Source organism: Mesoplodon mirus (assembly GCF_964341445.2).
Source record: "Mesoplodon mirus genome assembly, chromosome: 12".
Lineage (NCBI taxonomy): Eukaryota > Metazoa > Chordata > Mammalia > Artiodactyla > Ziphiidae > Mesoplodon > Mesoplodon mirus.
The window spans coordinates 35,922,771-35,947,288 of NC_138988.1; the positions used below are offsets into that span (position 1 = coordinate 35,922,771).

General features: G+C 43.2%; 1 protein-coding gene across 1 annotated transcript in view; it reads left to right on the plus strand.

The window, feature by feature from the left end:
- The first annotated feature begins 820 nt into the window (after positions 1-820).
- The window catches only part of SFMBT1 (Scm like with four mbt domains 1), a 129,049-nt gene continuing 105,351 nt past the window's right edge, over positions 821-24,518 (plus strand). The window contains 2 exon segments of the mRNA XM_082638774.1: positions 821-1,069; positions 1,071-1,129. Coding sequence (XP_082494900.1) covers positions 882-1,069; positions 1,071-1,129 — 247 coding nt within the window. The 5' untranslated portion in view covers positions 821-881.

The window sequence follows — 24,518 nt, forward strand, 5'->3', positions numbered from 1 at the left end:
GTGGGCACCTCGGGTTGCGGGGCTGGCTTGTAGCCACCTTCGAGCTTCTGTCCCGACCCCGGGCCCCCTGCACTCCCGCCGGAATTCGGCAGCCGTCTTGTGCCCCCTCGCCGGGGCCCCGAGCGGCAGGAAAACTCGGATTTACAGGGCGCCTCTTGCGGAAGCCTAGAGACACCGGGTGTGCCGGGGGTCCGGGTCTGACTTCGCAGACAGGGGGCACTTGGTGCCTTCCCAGATCTCAAGGGTCGCGCCACGTCTCCGACGTGGGCCAGGCGGGCGGACGCAGCCCTCTCCCACGGCAACACGCGCCGATCTGGTATCCAGCTGTCGCTCGGTCCGTTCCTCCGCTAATGCCATCTTGCCGGAGGCTGTCACGTGCGGACGACAGCATCGCGCTTCGCCCCGGCTCGGACGCCAAAATCGACACAGGGACGCCACCCGGTTCCCTGGGCTCTGTCCACAACCCGAGGTGAGGCGCGGGGGGCCCGTCCCTCGTGGGTTGGAGCAGGGACAGGGTGGGCGCTGGGTCCCTGGGGGCGCGTCTCCCTGTCGGGGCCAGGCAGCGCGGGGTCGCAGCGCCGTCGGGGGCCGGAGGCGCCGCCGCTTGCCCTGCGCCACGGCCTCGGGGGTGTCCGCTGCAAGTTGTGGGCTGCAGGCACGTGGGGCTGGGGCGACTGGCGGCGCTGGACCCCCCAGGACCCCAGTCCGAGGCCGCCTCTCCTCCCGCAACAGCCCAGCGGTGCGGGAAGACAAGCGGGCGAGTTCTGGGAGGCCAGGCCGGGGGGCGCCACGCGCGCGGCGCGAGGGGCGCGGGCTGCCGGGAGGAGCGCGGATGGTGGGGGGGCGCGGGCGCATGCGCCCTGCGCCCGTGCCATATTGGAATGAGTCGGAGCGCGGAGCGCCGCCGCCGCCGCCTCCGCCGGAGCGCGGGTGGAGGGGGGCGGGGAGAGCTGCCGGCCGCCCCGCTCCGCGGAGCCCAGCAGGAAGAAGGGCGCGAGCGGGCGAGTGCAGGCGGCGCGAGCGGAAAAAGCGCCCGCACGGGGGAACGAAAAGAAGGAAAGAAAGAAAACGAGAGCGAGAAGGGAAAAGCGAGCGATTGAGCGAGCGCGCGCGCGAAAACTCCCGACAGGTAAAAAAGCGGGGCCGCCGGCTGGGCCTTCCCGCGCGGCGGCCTGAAGGGGCGGCGGCGGCGCCGGGGCGGTGGACCGCGCGGCGGCCCCCTCGAGGCGGCCGCGCAACTTTGCCAACGAAAATCCGCCGGTAGCCGAAGGGCGGCGGGCGCGCGGGCTGAGGCGCCAACGGGCGGCGGCAGCACGTTGGGGGCGGGGGCGGGGCGGGTGTGTGTGGGGGGGGAAACGCGGCGCCCGCGCGCGGCCTGGCGCGTCCCCGCGCGCCGGCCTGCCGGGCACCAGGAGCGCGCCTGGGCGCCTCGCCGCGGCGGCGGCGGCCGGCCGTCCCGGGCGGACAGCGCGCCGCGCGGCAGCCTTGGGGCGTGAAAGGAAAGTGGCCGGGCGGCGGCAACGCCGGCGCCCAAGTTCCCCGGCGCGCTGGGCCCGCCGCGTGCCCCTCCCCGCGCGTCCCGCGCTCCCGCCCGCCGAGCCCCCGCGGACCCGCCCCCCGGGCTCGCTCCGGGCGGTGGCGCGAACCCGCAGCAGGGCCCGGGGGCGCGCCGCCCGCGCGGAGGTCCGAACTTCGCAGGGCCGAGGCGGACGCTGAGCGTCTAGCGGCCGCCGCAACCGGTTGCTTCGGGCCAGCGTGGTGGAGTGCGCTGGGCCTTCCTAGCGCCGCGCGAGCGGGCCGAGGGCTCGCGGGGAACCCGCTGCTCGACCCCAGCCGGGCTTGCCGCTCGGGAGGTCCGTGACCGTTTCGATTTCTGTTCTTAAAGTCTCGTTTTGGACCTTGAAAAGAGGCTATGGAGAGGCGAGCAGAGTGTCCTGACAAGGCGGGCCTGCCCTGTGGGGAACAGAAACGCCTTGTGAGAACAGAGATAAATTCCCGCGGAAAGGATGTATGTTAAGTTTTTCACAAGATGTCAGCCGCTCACTGGGTTCTAAAACTGAGCCGTAAAGGACAGGTCACCTGCACGTTTTGTTATGCGCCAGGATTGGGGTAGGACACCCTTGCCAGGGCCAGGCGTTTTATTTAGTGGGGGTTATTCCCAGCGGTTCACTCAAAGCCATGCGGATGGACGGCCCTGAGCGAGGTTTCGTGAGCCCTACTTAGCAGTGATATAGTCTTGAGAACCAAGAAACCATCAGATTTGAAAGGAAATAAGATGGATTTTGTCAATCCCTGCATATGCCTTCTCCTCTGGAACCACATTTTTCAGATGTCACACTTTATTGCATCGCAAGCAAAATGCCTGAAAATGTAATTGTTCATTTGTCAACTGTCTTGACAGGAGGAAGGAAGATGAGTGTTTTCTTGCATACACTTTGGGGCCTGTTGGCCTCGTGTTTTGAGGGATATGTTGAATCTTTCTAGGCTACAGGTAGATTCAGAGTTGAGGTTTGTTTACAATGTCAGAAAAGTAACTGCTTGGTGGAAACGGGAGTGGCCCAAGATCAGGAAACAGTTACATTACTGCTGTTGTCATTGACTAGCTGCCTTATCTTGGGTATGTTTCTTACCCTTTACAGATTTGGTTTTCCTTATTTGCAGTTAGAGGATGAATGGATCATTATTCTGCGTGCTTTCAGTTCTAAAATTCGGTGACTTTTTAAAGTGAACGATTAAAAAAATCTTGGTCTGTACTTTGAAAGGTTCTACATAAAAGTGCTCACAATGTGCATCTTTATTAAAATACATTTTGAGAAAATATCTTGGGAGCTCTGTCTGGATGATTTCATGTAATTATCTGAAAAGATAGTTACACATGTATTTTAATATGTTTTTGAAATTTTATATATATATTTATTCATTTATTTATTGAGGCCTAACTTACAGTAAAATCTTAAGTACATAGAGTTCAATGACTTTTTACGTATGTATACGCTCTGGTAGCTACACTCAGATTAAGATATAGAACATTTTCGGCCTCCCGAAGGGCTCTCTTTACATTCTTTCCGTTCAGTAAACACCTTCCTCCTCCCAAGGTGACCACTATACTGACTTCCATCACCACTGGTGAGTTTTGCTTCGCAACAGAACTCTCTTGAGGGTGAAAGGGGCACCTTTAATAAACTGAAGGACAGCACGTGTGTAAACCTGGAGTTATGGTCATGGTCCTTTTCGCCCTGATCCTGATGCTTTTATAACAATTCTTACTTTTTTTTAATATCTAAAATAACTAAAAATTCTGACCTGAGTGACTTCTTAGTCAGAAGATCACTTTTTAGCTGAGGCAGTACTGTGCAGGTTTGGATCTGTGGTTCTTGGGAGTCCTTGTGGACATGGGGCCTGTATTAATCTGTTATTTCTCGTTTTTGGAATACAGGTATATTTGCAGACAGTAGGTTTGAAGGATGAATCATGAACTTTCCCAACAAGTCAGATTTAAGTTGTCAGTAGATGAATCAGTTCCTTAAAGCCTAGAATTTGCTGAGAAAATTAAATGAAAATTGATTTTTTAGAGTTCAGTGAATTAAAGAATGTGGGCATAAAGCTAACAACCTTTTAAATGACGGCAATTAACTTGATTTATATATGCAGGATATTTGCCTGGTTTATCAAATCATTAAAACTCTAGTGATGAAAGCAAAAACAAAAAGTAACTAAAAATTGTATCAGGTATGTGTTTTTTTTTTTATTTCAACATGATTAAGATACCTTTTCTTTTCTTTTTTTTTTTTTTTTTTTGCGGTATGAGGGCCTCTCACTGTTGTGTCCTCTCCCGTTGTGGAGCACAGGCTCCGGACGCGCAAGCTCAGTGACCATGGCTCACAGGCCCAGACACTCCGCGGCATGTGGGATCCTCCCGTACCGGGGCACGAACCCGTGTCCCCTGCATCGGCAGGCGGGCTCTGAACCACTGCGCCACCAGGGAAGCCCCAAGATACCTTTTTGTGTTAGAACTAAGAAGTTGGGTTTTTTACATTCCCCACTGAAGCAAGTACTTCAGCAATTTGCTTATCCTTCCCAAATGCCTTTTAGTATATTCTTGTACCCTTTCTTGTTTCTACTGCTAAAGGAGAGGAGTTAGAGGTTGTAAGTGAATTCTTGTTAGTTCTCACAAAAGTCTGTGTTTTTCTACTGCATGGCCATCTGTGTGATACAAAGTTGGGAACTGTCTGAGGCCTGTGGTAGGGATGTATGGGGCGTAGTCCACAAAGTTCAAAGATTTTCTTTTGTGTAATGATTCTGCTGAATAATTGTGTTTTTCTGTGACTAAGTCAGACAGTTGGCCAAAAACTAAGCTGAATTTGGTCACTCTACCCCAAGATTCATAGCATCATTAGCAAAGTAATTCATCGCTTAGTTATTATTGATCCACCAGTTTTTCTCTCTCCTTCCTTCCTCCCTCCCTCCCTCCCTTCCTTCCTCCTTTCCTTTTTTGGTGGCTCTTTTTAGATTTCTTAGCTTTGGCATTATCAGATATTTAACTTAAAATTTGTTAAATTTTTGAGAGATGCAACTGAAGAGATGCAAAATGAGAAGCACATATGAAAGGGAATTCCGTCTTTTGTTGTTTGTTTTTTTGTAAACTCTGATTTTTCTCTTTAAAAATGCTTTTCTTATTCATAATCTTGCAGCTTCTGTAGGGTACTTTTGCTTTCACAGTGGTAACTAGACTGGGCTTAGCTGTAGAATGATGATGTAGAAGCTGCTGTCTTTTGACTCTGAAGTCTATAGAAAAGCTGAACTGTCCAAACTTCATTGGTCTTTTTATTATGACTTCATGTCATGTTCACATTAAAGAAATGAATACAGTCCGGAAAGCAGAAAACTATAAGGCAGGTATTTTGAATGCTAAATATTTTTTATTAAATCTTTTCTATCTTATAATTTCCTGAAACTTTTCTTTCTGGATTTATTTGGCTGTTAACCAGTATTTCAGAATAATTTAAATGAGAATGAAAGAACATTTAATCAGTAAATGGTATGGCTTTGTTATGGCAGGGTATTTTTATCTCTGTAAATAGAATTTGTTTTCTAACTGGAATGTTTTGTAATTGAAAAAAAATTTTCTTCTTGTACATAGCTGTTAAATTGGCTGAAAGTCTCTGGGGATTTTGGTTACCTGGGAGATTTTGAACCATTAGGCTTCAGGGAGTGGGATTTTGATATGACTCGATACTTCTTCAACTGGAACTGGCCCCATTGGAAAATGTTTAAAATAGAAAGGATGTGGTCAGGTTGTTACAAGTTCATTTTTAAGCTTTACAAAAGTGGGAGAGAGGATAAGAAGACAGGTTATTAAAAGAAAAATTATGATTTTACTGCAGAGTTTTAACAAGTTTGATTGTAAATCTTTGCCTGTTGCTGAAAGGCACCTAAAGATTTGTAGTTACTTTTTAGTCTCTTTTATTCAAGAGGATGTTTATAAATTTATTCAGCCCTTTTTGACTTTAGATCATCACTTAAGGACATAATTTTTTAAAAATGTTGTCTATATATTGTGCTAACGGTATTAGGTCCCTGCTGAACTTTGTGGTTTGATAGTTGAGTAACTGCAGAGCCAAGCACTGGACTGTGTGGGTAAAGGCTATACAGTGGCATTTCTAACATGGTGTGCAGTGCTGCATGCAGGTGTGTTTGCTTAATCTAGATAAAGGTTAATCACTAGACTGATTTGGGGTGGATAGAGCAGTTGAGAGTACCTGCTTGGTTTGGGAAAGTTGGTTTTGGGCTGAGATGACATTTGGAGAGGGTCTTAGATGAGAGATGGAGGGAGGTTTGTTGGCAGCTGCAAGTGCAGGACAGTCGTATTTGGAATGACAACATGAGATGGACTGAGAAATTTATCAATCATTAAAATACCTCAAGAGTTTTTCCTGCTGAAATTCAGTTTAAAGTGTTAACCAACAAGTACTTCGATTTAATTCCAAAGTATTATATATTTTTTTACCCAGAATAGTTTTAAAATTTATTTTATTTATTTATTCTTGGTTGCATTGGGTCTTTGGTGCTGCGCACGGGCTTTCTCTAGTTGCTGTAAGCGGGGGCTACTCTTCCTTGCGGTGCGTGGGCTTCTCATCGCGGTGGCTTCTCTTGTTACAGAGCACGGGCTCTAGGCGTGCGGGCTTCAGTAGTTGTGGGTCACGGGCTCTAGAGCGCAGGCTCAGTAGTTGTGGCACACAGGCTTAGTTGCTCTGCGGCATGTGGGATCTTCCCGGACCAGGGATCGAACACTTGTCCCCTGCATTAGCAGGTGGATTCTTAACCACTGTTCCACCAGGGAAGTCCAGTTTTCATTTTTATTATTGAGCAAAATGGGCAGGGGTAGGTGATCTAGTAGCTGAAGCTAGAAATATGAAAAACTTTGGGTATTTGATTGTTATTATGGTCATTTATGATATCTGAACCCCTTGACCTCTTAATGTAGTTGATGCTTATTATTTTCATTTGTTTCCCTTTTGAAGTTGATTTTAGTCCTCAATCATGGTTTGTATTTGCATTTAAAATATGTGTAAGTTTTTATTATTGTTAATATTGATACAAGTAACACTGTACACAAATTGGGCAACAGACTTAATCTGCTGTTAGGCATTATCTGTGCCTGGATTTCCTTAAGGGCTCCTGGGTGAACTGAGAGAAATTTTAAATGGCCCTGTTGCCAGTAGTAGTTGTGACACGGGAAGCAGTGGGCTGGGTGGGCTCTTCTGGCCTTCCCTTCTAGGGCGGCTCTCCCTTCTCTGCCGTGAGTGCCTGAGGAGGGCTCCATGACTCCTACAGCCAGATCCAGAGCTTTAAGGCACAACAGGGTTCTGAAAACCGTTTCTCCTCCCCGCCCACCCCTTGACCTTTACCCTGATTTTGGCTTTCTATTAACTTTGGGAGGAGCTCTTTCCAAAGCAGCTATACTACTGAAACCTCAGGTTCTGGTGTGGTATTCTTTTTCCGCTACCTCCTTGAGAGGCTTCGCTACTCTTCTTGTCTCATCTTTGACCTCATTGTTAACCTCCTTTTCCTCTCCCAAAGAGTTCCAGCCCCTTTAAGCCTGGACCCACTGTCCAGTCTTTTGCTTCCTGGCCAGTACCCTTTACTCTGGTCCCTTTGCCCTTCTGCAGCTTCTGCTCTGTTGAGTACCACCCCTGCCAGTCCAGCCTGTGCCCGCTCTGCTGTGGACAGACTGCCCACTTCAGACCCTGAAGTGGCCCTATGTGCCACTGGCTCCACACAATCTTAGCTCGAGGCAGACCCTTTTCTTTTTGCCTTCTGTGACCTTTTCAGACCCTCCCTTGGTGGATTCCCCCACATTTAGACTTCATCTAGCCCGTATGCCCCCCCTAAACCTTTCTGCTGAGCTTCAGATCCATATATCCTCTGTTCTCTGGGCCTGTCCATTATAGATGCTCCGCTGGCCTCTCAAAATCTACAGGTCCCGAACAGAATCCCTCAGTCTACCTTAAAGCTACCCCTCTAGCCGGCCCATCTGCCTAGGTGTCTTTTTTTACCTTCCTTCTTAGTGATGGCTTCCATTTTTTCCCCCAACAGCTTTCCCGTGGAACTGAGTCTTATTCTTGAATTACCAACCCTTTACTTAAGAATGTGCAGTTCTGACTCCTTGGCTTTCAAACATTTTTAGAAGCTATGGGACCCTTTGTTAAGTGAAATCTTTATAGGAAGCCCAATATGTAAAATAAGTAAAACTAGAGTTCTGGTGGAAAGGGAGTGAAGGGTCAGCATCCTGTCCTGCCACTTAGGCCTCCTGGTGCTGCCCTCTTCCTCTTCCGAGGCAGAGCTGGTATCTGGTCCTTGGACTCTGTAAGTGGAGCTTTCTGGAGTTGCTCAGTACTGCCTGAGGGCACTCTGATTGTCGGAAAATCACTTGGTCTGTTCTGCACCCCACCTCTTTCCCATTGGTTTTATTTTAATTGTGACTGGTAAATATAAAATTAATGCGGCGATGAATCTTGCCAAGGAAAAGGAAAGCCACTTTGGAAAGTGAAACTAGGTATTAAAAAGAGCCAACTCCTTTAAATGCTGAAACCTTCAAAAGTGCCCAAGGGTTTCAAGTTTTACGGAAGTCTTTACTAACTTATCTTATTCTCCTAAAAGCTGCTCTTCTACAACGTGAACATGCAAGTAAACTTCGTTTAGTTTTACTGTTTTTGTTTTGTTCCTTTACCAGTATAGCAGGTTTGTTCAACCCATAATATAACTAAAATGTTAAGTATTTGTAGTTAAAAATATGTTCTGTTGCCTCCAAATGGTTGTCCATACCCTCCATCCTCTGCCCTTCCTTCTCCAATCCATCTGACACACTGTGGCCAGATAGCTCTTTCTAAACAAACTTGATTTTATCACATAAACTTATCAGGCTGCCAGCAGGGGAAAGTCAAGGCTCCTCAGGAATGTGCACAGAATCCTTGAGGAGCTTGTCCCCCCACCTGCCCAGCTTAGCCCCCTCTCACACACGCCCGTCCCTCCAGCCACGCCCACACCCTGGTCCTCTGCACATACTCTCCTCTGCATGTCCAGTGTGTCCTCCCCTAACACAAGGCTCCCCAAATATCAGTCTTGCATGTACCAATCTCATGCTTTTGGCCATATTTGATTACCATAATTATTCTTTTAATATTTTAAAAATTTACTTTAAAATTTTGACTATTTTTTAAAATATTTATTTATTTATTTATTTGGTTGCGCCAGATCTTAGTTGCGGCATGCAGGACCTTTAGTTGCAGCACGCGGACTCTTAGTTGTGGCATGCATGCGGGATCTAGTTCCCCGACCAGGGATTGAACCCAGGCCCCCTGCACTGGGAGCATGGATTCTTACCCACTGGACCACCAGGGAAGTTCCTAAATTTTTGACTTTTTAACTTAAATTTTATAAAGCATTATTACATTTTAAAAATAAAAATAATGAAATACAACTGATAGTAAATCTAATAGTTTTATCCAAATATATTCCTTCAGTAAATTTCTTATTTATTTATTTTTGGCCGTACCAAATGGCTTGCGGGATCTCAATTCCGTGACCAGGGATTGAACCCAGGCCCTGGCAGTGAAATCCTGGAACCCTAACCACCAGGCAGCCAGGGAACTCCCAGGGTTCTCAACAAAGCCTTTGTACTTAAAAATTTTAAAAACTATGTACCTCATAATAGGTGATTTTAAGGAATTTTTTTTTTTTAGGTGTAGTAATGGAGTTGTGACTATATATGAGAATGCCCTTATTCTTGGGAGAAGCAAGCTGAAGAGTTTAGAGCTGAGGTATCATGATGTCTCACGATGTCTTCAACACTTTCCAGTGGCTCATAAAGTATACATATATGCACATATGTATAGAAAAATAAAGCAAATCAGGAAAATTTTCATAACTTTTGAGTCTTAAGTGGAGAGTATTTGGAGTTTTTTCAAAATCTCAGTTTGGAAATTTTGATTAAAGGTTGTCTTGGTTTAAGTACAAAAATGGCTGCAAAAAAAGTTGGTATTAAAAAAAGTTTTTAACCCCAGTACACAGTGGGTAACATACATACATACACACACACATACACATACATATACAGAGAGCACAGACCCACTTGTTGAAGTGATATTTAGACTACCCACATATTCAGTGTTGTGGGAAAACCAAATGCTAGTGAAAAATTTTTTTTAATTTAATTTTTAAATTGAGGTATAATTGACATACAAGATTATATTAGTTTCAGGTGTAAAACTAATGATTTGATACTTGTATATATTGGGAAATGATCACCACAATAAGTCTAGTTAACATCTGTTGCCATACCTAGTTACAAAATTTTTTTCTTATGATGAGAACTTTTAAGATTTACTCTTAGATACTTTCTTTTTTTTTTTTTAATTTTTTAATTTTTTTGCTTTATAACAAATTTAATCAGTTATACATATACATATGTTTCCATATCCCCTCCCTTTTGCGTCTCCCTCCCACCCTCCCTATCCCACCCCTCCAGGCGGTCACAAAGTACCGAGGTGATCTCCCTGTGCTATGCGGCTGCTTCCCACTAGCTATCTACCTCACGTTTGTTAGTGTATATATGTCCATGCCGCTCTTTCACTTTGTCACAGCTTACCCTTCCCCCTCCCCATATCCTCAAGTCCATTCTCTAGTAGGTCTGTGTCTTTATTCCTGTCTTACCCCTATGTTCTTCATGACATTTTTTTTTCTTAAATTCCATATATATGTGTTAGCATACAGTCTTAGATACTTTCAAATGTGTAATACAATATTATTAACTATAGTCACCATGCTGTACATTACATCTCCATGACTTATTTTATAACTAGAAATTTGTACCTTTGAAGTTCTTAATAAATCATCTTTAAGCAATACCTGTGAAGTTGCAGTTGCATGTTTTATATGTTAACTCTTTTTCCCATTCCACCTTAATGATGCTGTGTAAATACTTTGAAAGTCTTCAACAGCCCCTAAATTTTCTCATGTTCCACCAGTGGTTTGGGTGTTGTGCTTAGGGGACTACACTAAGGAGATTCTTGCTTGTCCTGTAAGACTCAGGTCTCCTGTGGAGTTTTCCTCCCCGGACTCCTCCAGGCCAGATTAACTACCCTTTGCCCTGGGTACTCACAGTATTCTACATATTCTCCTCTTGTGAATATTACAATTGTAATTATTTGTTCAGTGTCTATACCAGATTGAGAGCTCATGGTGAGAGACCCTGTTTTATTCTTTATCGGTACCTTGCATACAACGTAGCAGAGAGTAGACAGTAGATGAATTATAGCTGAACGAAAGCATAGAAGCAATACTGCAGCACCATCATTTATAACGTTATTTCTACTCTAAAATATATTATGTGCTAAACAAGAAACTATGATGTTTAATCAGATCCTGTCTTGTTACTCCTAGGCTTAGAGCCTGCCAGTGGCTTTCCATAGTAATTACAATAAAATCCAAACTCCTTTTGTGGTCTGTAATGCCCTTTGTGATTTGTTCCCTGCCCACCTCTGCCACTTTTCCGCCTGCTTTCCCACAATCCAGCCACATGTCTTTTCTGTCCCTCCAAGTACACTGAGTTTGTTACATTTAGTTCCTTTTCATCAGAGGGGTCAGCTCAGTAATGAAACCTTTCCTAAACATCCTTACCTCCACTCCCCTGGCTTTTCATGTCTCATTACTGTTTGGTTTTCTTCATGGCACTTATCACTATATGAAATTATCTTATTTTTAGTTCATTCTAATATTTAAATTTAAAAGTTTAATTTATTATAAAGTGTTTTAGAGCCCCACTGTAGAGAATATTAAAACCTACTCCAGGAATGTTTTTCCTTATTGTTCCTTGTGGGAAAACTAGACAGTGCACTAATGCATTGTTCTTCTGTTTGCTGTTGTAAACTCCATGAAGATAGGAACCAGGTCTGTCCTTTCATCAGCATGGCATCCCTGTACTGAGAATGGAGCATAACGAATACATATATGTTAAGTGGAGGTATGAATAAACAGCCAACTTGTAGATGATCTAAGAAAAAAATTTTTTTTAACTCTGGAGATTTGGGGGGGGCAGTGTTATAGTTTAGTTCTGAATGTTCAGAATTTTTTTTTTTTATGAGAAGTCAATATTTTGTCATATTTTGCAGCTTGGAGTGTCTGTTTATTGTTTAAGGTGAGCCACATTCCTTTCCTCAACTTCATTTTCTTTATAACTTATAACAACACTTTTTCGAGGATAATTGCCCATCTTCAGATCTTTGACACAAATGCATTTCCATTAGTAAAAGTCAAATTGAAGGGCATTAGCTCCAGTCATTTGATTTACTTTTCATGATAGTAGTTACAGAGAGGCAATCACCAGTCTGGTTCTATATGAGCATAGGATGGGGCAGTTCTATTGATACTTCCTTTGCCCTCATGTAACTAATGAGAGCCTGTTATTTGCAGGTGCATGAGCCCCAGCTAGAGCTTCAGAATAAAATCCAGTGGATCCATCGTCCTCCCACCATTGTTAATTGAATTGATGCTCTTACTGTGGTGGGAGTGCTGATGATGTTGTATCTGTATGAGGACTGGGGGTACCTGAGAACAGGGGAGGCACCACAGAACTGAAAGAGGGTTGACCAGACTTAGACTTTGCCTATAATCCTTCCCACCCGCTACTCAGTCCTGCCTGGAAATGGAGAAGTTTTGGAAATTGTGAAGCTATGGGGGAAAAAACCCTCTATTTTTTTTTTTTTTTTTTTTTGCGGTACGCGGTCCTCTCACTGTTGTGGTCTCTCCCGTTGCGGAGCACAGGCTCCGGACACGCAGGCTCAGCAGCGGCCATGGCTCACGGGCCCAGCCGCTCCGCGGCTTGTGGGATCTTCCCGGACTGAGGCATGAACCCGTGTCCCCTGCATCGGCAGGCGGACTCTCAACCACTGCGCCACCAGGGAAGCCCCGACATTTCAGTTTTTAATGGAGACAAGGTCCAGTGTAAAATAAGACAATAATCCTGAACTTTTCCTTTTCAAATCCCTTTCCAAGCCTTTATCTTTAGTGCTGCTTCCTCCTAAAGCTGTTTAACTTTGGTGAGGTTCCCACCAACTTTCCCTCTTTGAGAGTACCAGAAGAAGCAAAGAACTAGCTACAGTGATCTTGGGCTATTATATCTGAAACTGAAGGCAGGCTCATTGGGACCTGCCTGGAACTGGAGTGAGCAGCAGTCAGGACATGGGGATGGAGGGGAAACTCTGTTAACTTGTGTCCATAAGCATGCAGCTTGTCAAGATTACAGTATATCCTAAATGGGCCCCAAACTTTTTACTTTGCTATCTGTTGAGTTCCCCTAATTTGCTGTTTCATTGCTGAGGAAGGTTATTATACTGAGTGCTTATATGTGAGTCATTTGCTGTTTTGATTTATTAAAATTTTTATAACCCTGGCATGTTAGGCATTAATTTTTCTGTATATTGAATATTATAGGAAGTTAATTTGTAATTGTTACATTTTCTTTGGCTAATTATATTCTCACCTGGTAGGAGTCAGATAGAATTTTTTTTTTTATAACGTTTATGCCCTAGGAGGGTACAGTTGCCTGCATCATCAATTTTATTTATTTTTAATTAATTAATTAATTTTTGGCTGCGTTGGGTCTTCGTTGTGCCACCAGGGAAGCCCTGGCAGGTGGATTCTTAACCACTGCGCCACCAGGGAAGTCCCTTAGTACCTAATTTTGTAAATCAACTATACCTCAATTAAAGGAAAAGAAAATTTCGGGCTTCCCTGGTGGCACAGTGGTTGAGAGTCCGCCTGCCGATGCAGGGGACACGGGTTCGTGCCCCGGTCCGGGAAGATCCCACATGCCGCGGAGCGGCTGGGCCTGTGAGCCATGGCCGCTGAGCCTGCGCGTCGGGAGCCTGTGCTCCGCAACGGGAGAGGCCACAACAGTGAGAGGCCCGCGTACCACAAAAAAAAAAAAAAAAAAAGAAAGAAAAAAAGAAAATTTCAACCTCCTGCAAAATTTCATATCCCTGCCCCTGATTATTTTTTTTCTCCTTAGCATTTATTATCTAACACTGTGTATTTTACTTCTCTAGCCTATGTATTATCTCTCTCCGGCACTTGAATGTTAGCTCTTTGACCACAGGGATTTTTGTCTATGTTGTATCTCCAGCACCTAGAACAGGGTCTTGCCTACAGTAGGTGCTCAGTAAGAAGTTGTTGACTGAATGGATGAATGAATATTTTATAGCATAGCTCCCCACCCTGGGTTGTGAATTATATAAATTCTGAATTTGGTAGGCTATCAGACAATGTCTAGTCAGGAAACCACTCCTAGGTGCTTCAATCAAAAGGGGATATAATTCTGTGTGTATAACTGAGTCACTTTGCTGTACCGCAGAGATTGGTACAGCATTGTAAATCAGCTATACGTCAATTTAAAAAAGGAGGGGGGGTATGATTCTAGGAATTGGATACAAAAGGAAGGGCTGGAGGAGCAAAGGGGAAGGTGGTATTGCGTAGAGCCCACACACCACCATTTTTCACCTATACTGCTGGAGTTCACTGCCAAGCAGGAACCTGTACGCCTGCCAGGGCTGCTGCCAGAGTTGAGTGAGAGCACAACTGACAAAGGGGGCTGGCGATGCAGATTCACGCCTGATGATTCAGGGAGAGTCTAGAAGGTTAAACATGGGGCTGAGTACCAACATAAACTATCCAGCACAGGTGGTATTTATTTAATTCATATGTAGAGATAAACTTAGATGTAGGAACAAACTAAATTAATAGCAAGGGTAAGATCTGAGATCATGAGTGCAACATTAGAAAGCTAAGAATTAAATTCCAACTTAGCCTAGTCACATCCATGTGTTGAACCACAAAAGTGAACTCAGCCTCTCAAAATGGAACACGACAGGAAACATATCTTCACTGTGGCCGTGATCTCTTAGTGTGATTAAGTGCTCATTTCCGTGAGTTCAGTAAATCTGTGTTTAGGCCCAATTGTGTCCCAGATTAGATCTCTGTCACCTACAAGATCATACTGGCCTCTCCTAATCTGATTATAGTCCTTACTCAGAGAGCCCTGCTATCAGTTATTGGTCTAAGATGTGACAGGCTTGTATTTACGGTACCTCTGTTTGAGTGCTCCTCCCTTTGCTGCTCAGATCATTCTCATCTCCCCCACACCCCCCAAGACACATTGCCAGCATCTTGTTGCTCCTTTTCTCACTTATGAACAAGGGTACCAAGGTCTAAATATACTTGATTGCAAACTATATTCATGTTCAGTGCTCGTCAATATTTATGACATGAATCTATTACTGATAAGCTTATTTTTGATTAGGGATGGCAACATTTAAATCTCTCAAGATGTGGAGGGAGATCATAGTGGAAATGGTAGGAATTAGTGGGACTTCTGTTGTCTATTTCCCTGCTTCTCTAGGCCCCAATTAAAATTGGCCTAGGGTTTTAGGTTGAATGTCTGTTTCTTGGATGTGAGGTCTGTCACTGATAGATCACAAAATACTTCTTCCACCTACCCCCCAAAAAAGAAAGACAAAATGAAATCCTATGCAGTGATTACATTTACAGATTTAGAATTCTACTGTAATTTATTTATGAAATTCACATCTTTGCTTTTTTCCTTAAATCTGAAATTCTAAGGGCTTTTAATGTTAAAAGTTATCTTCAGGGAATAATTTATCATGTTTTTCGTGAATTAAATAATTTATGTTCAAGTACTAGCTTATTTCATTCATCAGGTTATTTTGGATTTCTGTAATGCTAATTATTTTTCTTAAACGATGATCCTTTTCTACTTGTAAACTAAATAAATGGATCTTTCATGTGCCAGTTTGGATCCATCTCATTATGTTCATGGATTCACTTGTAAGGATAAAATCAGTCTTAAAATTGTGACTAGCTGCAGTCCCTTACTTTCCTAATAGGATTATTTTCTTCAGTCTAAACAAACTGAAAATAAACTTCTATGATTTTTGTTTTCCCATAGACCAGAGTATTTCTATAGCAAAAAAATTAACTACTGCCAGAGCAGCTTACATTCTTCTGTTCTCTGTGCCACCTAATAAATGAGGCCTTCACAGCAGCATCTCTACCACTGACAGCAGCAACATTTTGAAATGTTGGAGTCATGGAGGAGGAGGGCCATTTTGGCTGGGGATGCTGGCCTCTGGTGGATTTGCATTTAGTCTTCTGTAAGTCCCTTTCAGAATCTGAAGTGCGCTTTAGAAAGAAATATTGCCTCATCAGAATTCTAGGAAAAAATGTTCTGTTTAAGTTTAAGCAAAAATAATTTATTTTCCCTTTCTGCATGCTTCCACTACTTCCTCCTTTTAAACGATTTTATTCCTCCCCTAAAGTTGCTCTGTTTTTGAGCTGTGGTTGTTGGAGTCTCTCATAGAAAGGAGGCTGGGCTGGAAGTCTGTGACACTGAGCCAGTGGGAGGGGCCGCAGACACTCCCAAGGAGCCCATGTCTTACGAAAACACCTTTAGAAACTGTTAACAGTTCATTTAAATTAAGTCTCCAGAGGGCAACAGAGCGCACTTGAGCTAGGAAAATAGCTGTGACCCACCCAGAGATACTTACTTACTTTTGACTTCTTAGAGGCATTTACTCTTATTTAACTTTTTATTATGGGAAATTTTAAACATACACAAATGAAGAGGTTATAACAGTGTATCCCGTTTACCGATCACCCCTCATTAACATTTTGCTCTTTTAGAGGCATTTTTCTAATGCACTTAGGCATAAAGCTCTTGCATTTTATAATTATCTTTTTCTTCTCTTGGCATTATGTTTTAAGCAAACTTTTCTCCTCATTTACATTGGCAAATTTAAGTGTGTACTGGTAACTCCTGAGACTAGTTGTAGAGAAGCAATAAATTGATCTTTCAATAGAAATGCACTGAGTATAAAATAAACAGATTGCTGCTAGAGCTGCACTTTACAAATAGGTTAAGTTATGTATAGAATATTACTGTTAGGCTCAACTTAGCCGACAGCGAACCTCTACTTTCACTTACAGTATGGAAAAATCTGTGTCATAAAACTCTGGTGGAAACCTGGAAACCTGGCTATAGATAGGAAATGTTTTCTTTTCCTCCCTTCTTTTCTCTCCTTCCTCTGTCCTTGATTTACTTCTTCTTTCTGCCACTCATTCTACAAATGTTTATTGGCACTGCATGTACAACCCAAACAGAGGGAAGCTTGTACTTTGGGAAAGTAGGGAGATAATAAACTAGTAAGGAAATAAATAGAAGCTAGTATTTGTGATAAGTACTTGGCTGGTAGGCTGAGTGATATGTTAGACTATAAGATGAGGACATGCTCAATAGGGTGATGAGAAAAAATCTTTCTGTGCTGGTGACTTTTAGACTTACGATGTGAAGGGTGAGAAGCAGCTGTGTGAGTAGCACTTTGGGCAAGGGGATAGTACTTAGGAAAGAGTCTGAGGTGAATTAGGAACCAGTAGAGGGAGTATGATTGGAAGGAAGATGGAGTGGTAAGTAGGGACCAGACCTTCCAGGGCCTGTAGATCCTGGTAAGGAGTTTGGAGTTTATTACTTAGGAAGTTACTGAAAGGCTTTAAGTACAGGATCTATTTTGCCTTTTTTTTTTTCTAGCTGCGCCACATGACTTGCGGGATTTTAGTTCCCAACCAGGGATTGAACCCGTGCCCTCTGCAGTGGAGGCGCGGAGTCCTAACCACTGGACCACCAAGGAATTCCCTCTGCCTTTAAAAAGATTTCTATCTGCTGTGTAGAGAACAGACTTCCAAGTGTGAGAGGAGAGGCAGTTTGGAGGCTACTGCAATTGTCCAGGTGGCTTGGATTAGGATGATAGTGAAAATGGAGAGAAGTGGTTAATTTCAAGATATATGGTCACAGTAGACTCAGTAGGATTTGCTAATGGATGGAGTGAGGGCGATTGAGCTATTGACCATGGTTTCTAAGTTTTTGGCTTTGTTGGTTGTTTATCACTGAGATGGGGAAGCCTGGGGAGGTTTGGGTTTAGAAGCAAATTAGAGTTCTGTTTCGCTTGCCTGTGCAACATTGAAATGGAGATTCCAAATGAGTAGTTGGACATATGTGTCTGGAGCTCAGGGAGCAAGTGCCATGAATTTGCATGATACTGCCCAGGAAGAGAATGTTGGATGTATACGGGAAAAAGAGAACTCAGCACTTAGCTCTGAGGAATTCCAAGATTTAGAGTTTGTGTGATTCTGGAGGAGCCAGCAAAAGAGAGTGAGATGGATTGGACAGAGAGGAAGAAGGAAAACCAGGACAGTAGTGTCACAGTAGCTGAGAGGAGAAAATGCTTTGAGGAGTTTACTGTATAGATGGGGGGAGGGGCCTGGCGAGACCAGAGAGGAAACCATTGGATTTGGTGATTGAAAGGTCATTGGTGATCTGGCCAAGAGTAATGTCAGAGTGTTAGGATAGACTAGCCAGATTGGGAGGAAGTGAGGAAATGGCACATGTAGACAAGCTTCTGAGATGAGACTTCTTACTGTGAAGGGAAAGCAGAGAAATGGAGTTCTTAGAGGGCATGACAGGGTCAGGAGAGGTTTTCTTTGATCATTGAGATGGCAGCATTAGAGCGTGTTTGTATGTTCCTCTGATGTGACTAATCCTGTGGAAATGTAGTACAGAAGGAATAACTGATGGTGTTATATTATTAAGTGGGTGAAAGGGGTGGAATCTAGAGCCTCTGGAAAGGGCATTTCCTTTGTTTGAAAGATGGAAACAGATGCAAGCAGGTGATGGGAAAATAAAGGTAGTTCTTGGCCTCTTGCATTGCTCTGCATAGTTACCTTTTTTCCTCTCCTAGTTCTTTATTTTTAAAATTTTTTTATTTTTGGCCACGCCACGCGGCATGTGGGATCTTAGTTCCCTGACCAGGGGTCGAACCCATGCCCCATGAAGTGAAAGCGTGGAGTCTTAACCACTGGACCGCCAGGGAAGTCCCTCTCCTAGTTCTTGAATTCATCTATTTTCTTTCTTTCTTTCTTTTTTTTTTTTTTGCAGTACGCGGGCCTCTCACTGTTGTGGCCTTTCCCGCTGTGGAGCACAGGCTCCGGACGCACAGGCTCAGCGGCCATGGCTCACAGGCCCAGCCGCTCTGCGGCATGTGGGATCTTCCCGGACTGGGGCACGAACCCGTGTCCCCTGCATCGGCAGGCGGACTCTCAACCACTGCACCACCAGGGAAGCCCTTGAATTCTTCTATTTTCTGAATATGCATAGACATCCTATTTGTAGTAAAGAAATGAAGCAGAAGTTTATTACTGCTTATTGTACATAGAAATGCATCTTTTTAAAGAGGGAAAGAGGGCTTCCCTGGTAGCGCAGTGGTTGAGAGTCCACCTGCCGATGCAGGGGACACGGGTTCGTGCCCCGGTCTGGGAAGATCCCACATGCCGCGGAGCGGCTGGGCCCGTGAGCCATGGCCGCTGAGCCTGCGTGTCTGGAGCCTGTGCTCCGCAATGGGAGAGGCCACAATGGTGAGAGGCCTGCATACCGCAAAAAAAAAAAATCTCACTGGGAAATGAGTTTGTGGAGCCATGGGATCTCGGTTCACTGCTGGTGGGGTGTGAGACGGGACAGCCACTTTGGGAACGTTGGACATTGTCTGCTTTAAATGTTGGATATAAGCTCATCCCGGACTCAGCCAGACTGACACATGTGTGGCCTCAGGCTGGCACTGGGACGATCAAGATTAAGGCTGTGATTATATGGTTACTAGAACTCAGGGGGGCCTGTGGTGTCTGATAGTGAGTGAGCAAATCACTCCTACTTTGGAGGTAGGAGTGTGAACTTAAAGCTCTAATGATTGTTCTTCCTTTGTCCTTTAATTATTAATGACTGTGTTCTGGATCTTAGAAAACCCCGTATTTTCTTTTCCTTTACTGCTAAAAGTAGGGTGCTAAAAAGACAGCAGTCTAAATAAAAGAAAAACAGTTGGTTGTTTGTTTCTGATTTTTTTAATTTATTTTTTTTGACTGAGTTGAGTCTTCATTGCTGCATGTGGGCTTTCTCTAGTTGTGGTGAGTGTGGGCTACTCTTCTTTGTGGTGCGCGGGCTTCTCATTGCGGTGGCTTCTCTTGTTGCAGAGCACGGGCTCTAGGCACACGGGCTTCAGTAGTTGTGGTGCACAGGCTCAGTAGTTGTGGCTCGTGGGCTCTAGAGCACAGGCTCACTAGTTGTGGCGCATGGGTTTAGTTGCTCCGCAGGATGTAGGATCTTCCTGGACCAGGGATAGAATCCCCTGCATTGGCAGGCGGATTCTAAACTGCTGAGCCACCAGGGAAGCCCAGTTATATTGTTTTTGATGAAATAAGTCTTCCCTTACTGCATACATTGCCATTTGAGACAGAATATTGAAAAACAAACAATTGTAGGCTTTACTTTTTCTCTTATATTATTTATTTTTAATAGTTTAGTGCCTCTGTTCTTTTTTAAATTAATTAATTAATTATTTTTTGGCTGCAGTGGGTCTTCGTTGCTGCACGTGGGCTTTCTCTAGTTGCTGTGAGCGGGGGCAGATTCTTAACCACTGCGCCACCAGGGAAGCCCCTTTTTCTTTTATTTTAAAAATAGCTTTATTGAGATTTGATTTACTTATCATGAAATTTACCACTTACTCAAAGTAAACAATTCAGTGATTTTTAGTATATTTCCAGAGTTGTGGAAACCATCTTTATGATCAAATTTTATTTTTATTAGTTTTTTTAAAAATTGTTTATTTATTTATTTACTTGGCCGTGTTGGGTTTTAGTTGCGGCATGTGGGATCTTTAATTGCAGCATGCGGGATCTTTTTAGTTGCGGCATATGGGATCTTTAATTGCAGCATGCGGGATCTTTTTAGTTGAGGCATGTGGGATCTTTTAGTTGCAGCATTCAAACTCTTAGTTGCAATATGTGGGATCTAGTTCCCTGACCAGGGATTGAACCTGGGCCCCCTGCATTGGGAGCGTGGAGTCTTAACCACTGCGCCACCAGGGAAGTCCCCATAATCTAATTTTAGAAGATTTTCATTATTCCAAAAAGAAACTTTGTGCCTGCTAGCAGTTACTCTTTATCCCTACTTCCTTGCTTCTTCAGCCTAAGGCAACCGTTAATCTACTTTCTCTCTCTCTAGATCTGCCTATTCTAGACATTTTGTATAAATGATATATAATATGTGATCTTTTGTGATTGGCTTAATTTAGTAAAACTTAACATAAAGAGAAATCATTTAACTTTCCCAAAGCCACGCAACTAGTAAATGACAGCCAAATCCAAAACCTGAGTTCTGTCTCCCCCGTACTAAGTTCCATTCAAAAACAAAATCTTTACACATAAGCTTTACCAAAATAGATTTCCTCATTTTCTATCATTTCCTCTTAGACATTTTCCTGCATGTTCTAAAGCCCCAATTCAGGAAAGAAAACAAGTCACTTCTTAGAATGTTTTCAGAGCCACCACCCAGTGAATCAGCTAACAATAAATAAAAAATACATCTGAGAGCTGTCACTGGTAACAGGTATTCCTCTGTAAAAAGCTCTGAGGAACAACAGCACAGCTAGTCTACCTTCTAATTGTTTGGCTATTTTATCATATTCTTTATTCTCATCACAAAATCAGGTGTCCTAGGCACTCTAGGGACTGGTTCCTTAGAGACAGACAGGCCCCCTCAATGAGTGTTGATGGAGGGAATGAAGAAAGACACAGCTAGCATAAACTTCAGTACAGCAGAGAGAAATTATGAAGCTAGAGGATCCTCAAAGTGAGAGCGTAAAGCAACCTCACCTCAACAAAATCGTTAAAAAAAAAGCCAAAACCATATTTGAGTCATACAAAAAATAATAGACCTCCACATACTCACTCCCTACATTTGGATTTTAAAATATCAACATTTGCATATGAGTGCATAATGGCATCTCACTGTATTTTAATTTCTATTTCCCCAATTAAAGCCACAAAAATGGCTATAATCAGGAGAGAGAGAGAGACTAGCAAGTGTTGGCAAGGATGTGGAGAAACTGGAACCACCACACATTGCTAGTAGGAATGTAAAATGTGCAACAACTTTGGAAAACAGTTTGGCGGTTTCTCAAAAAGGTCAGCATAGAGTTACCATATGACCCAGCAATTCCACTCCTAGGTATATACCCAAGAGAAATGAAAATATTATACACAAAAACTTGTACATGAAAGCTCACAGCAGCATTATGTATAACAGCCAAAAAGTGGAAACAACTAAAATGTCCATCAACTGATGAATGGGTGAGTCACATGTGATATACCCATACAGTAGAATATTATCTAGTAATAAAAAGAAATGAAAGACTGATAGGGGCTTCCCTGGTGGCGCAGTGGTTAAGAATCCGCCTGCCATTGCAGGGGACATGGGTTCAAGTCCTAGTCTGGGAAGATCCCACATGCCACGGAGCAACTAAGCCCATGCACCACAACTACCAAGCCTGTACTCTAGAGCCCAGTAGCCACAACTACTGAAGCCCTCACGCCTAGACCCTGTGCCCTGCAACAAGAGAAGCCACCTCAATGAGAAGCCCACGCACCGCAACGAAGAGTAGCCCCCGCTCGCTGCAACTAGAAGGAAGCCAGTGTGCAGCAATGAAGACCCAATGCAGCCAAAAATAAACCTTATTTCCTGGCCTTTAGAATGGGACTATTTCTTTTTTTAAATTATTTTTTACCATATATTAAATTTTTTATTTTATTTTTTTATTGAAGTATAGTTGCTTTACAATGTTGTGCCAGTCTCTGCTATACAGCAGAGTGACTCAGTCATACACATATATACATTCTTTTTTTATATTCTCGTCCATTATGGTTTATCACAGGATATTCAATATAGTTCCTTGTGCTATACATTAGGACCTTGTTGTCTAGAATGGGACTATTTCAAAAGGTGGTGGAATGGATGAGGTATTATATCGCACAATGCCTGGCACAACAAGTCAGCTGTCTTCCTCCCTGATCTCAAGACTGTTTTTAAAGAAAACGACGCTGCATAAATAAGCCATGTTCTTTCTTAAAGTAATTGAAACTATCAATTAACTGATTATTATCTAATAGTAATGAAAGTGTGAGAGCATTTTGGCAAAAGAAAAAAGAGCTAACACAGTTGTATGTGTTACATATGTTATGCAGTTGTAATCATTTCGTAGAATGTAACAAAATTGATGTAATTTTCTTTTTTATTTTATTTTTTTCTGCGCGCATGGCATGTGGGATCCTAGCTCCCTGACCAGGGATCGAACCCATGCCTCCTGCAGTGGAAGCACATAGTCTTAACCACTGGACCACCAGGGAAGTCCCGATGAAATTTTATTTTGTAAATTAAAAAAAATTTTTTGTTTTAGTTTTATTTTTGGCTGTGTTTGGTCTTCATTGCTGCACATGGGCTTTCTCTAGTTGCGGCGAGTGGGGGCTACTCTTCGTTGCGGTACGCGGGCTTCTCACTGCAGTGGCTTCTCTTGTTGCAGAGCACGGGCTGTAGGCGTGTGGGCTTCTGTAGTTGCAGCAGGCAGGGTCAGTAGTTGTGGCTCACGGGCTCTAGAGCGCAGACTCAGTAGTCGTGGCGCACGGGCTTAGTTGCTCCATAGCACATGGGATTTTCCTGGACCAGGGCTCAAACCTGTGTCCGCTGAATTGGCAGGCAGATTCTTAAGCACTGCAGCATCAGAGAAGTCCCCCTGATGCAATTTTAAATCACTCTTAATTCTTAGGAGTTACCTTTTTTTTTTCTTGTCAATTCTAGATTTTTCTGCTATTTCAAGTTATAAGTAAAAATTCTTCACAGGAGAAGATTTTTAGAGGTCATGATTATATTCTAAAACAAAATGTACTTCTTTTTGCAATAGTAACTTGTAGGAATGTTTCTGATATAAGGCACAGGGAAATGCTCATAAATGCAGTGTTTTATTTTCCATCATTTTGTTGAAAATCATTAGTATGTCCTTGACGGAGAAAACTGCTCTTTTTTCTATAAGTTAAGATGGTGTTACATGCTTTGTAACAAGTGAGGTTTGCATCTTGAGTTAATGACTCTGTAAGTATAATACTGTTACATTTTGAACGAATTTAAGAATCTATAAGGAACTTGTCCAGAATTTTTTTATCTGGTGGCATAGTTCTTGCGTTGCTTTCAGTATTATGAAATTCTAAAACAGTGGATTTTAGCAGAACACTGCGTCTGGTCAGCTTTGAACTCATCCATATATACCACTAAGAGTTGTATTCATGATGACATATTCTGCCCATTCTAAATTTGTCTGTTACTTACAGTCCCCTGTGTAGAAGAGTTTATTCTTCAGATAAAAGATTGAAGAATGAGTACTTTTATTATTTTGAGTACAAACTAATGCATAAGTTGTAACTTAGCAAGTTTTATATGATTGGCTGGGACTATCTCTGTTTAAGGCTCAACACTGGAAACATGGAAAAAATTTTCCATTGAACCAGTAAGTGTTTTTACAAATCAAATTCTGTAGCACTACGATTCCTATAGCAAGTTTCTAGATGATTGTGATTGGTCTTTCAGATGTGTTATTTATAAGAACATGGTTTAGGATTTCAAAAAGGTAGTGTGAAATATTTGTAATTTTTTTTATAGCTTAACAAGCTCTTTGTGTCTTTGTTATTGGTCTCTCAGCACTCAAAACCTTTCAACTGTAAAGAAGACAGAATATGTCCCAATCAGTGTATGTTAATTTGTTATATTTATAGCTGAACTCTGTTCGTTATGGAATTGAGCTCGCAAAGACTAAAATGTGTCTGTCATTTTCCTTTAATTCTAGCACCTTCAATAATGCAAAGTATGGGCGCTAACCTTTGACTTTTGGATTTTGTTGGTCAGTGTTTTCCTAATTCCTTTGGTGAACAAAGGATTGTGAGAACTGTTCTACATTGCTGCCCTTTTTAAGGGGCCATTAAACCTTGTCCATTTGCTGCTTGTTCATTTTATACCTAAATAT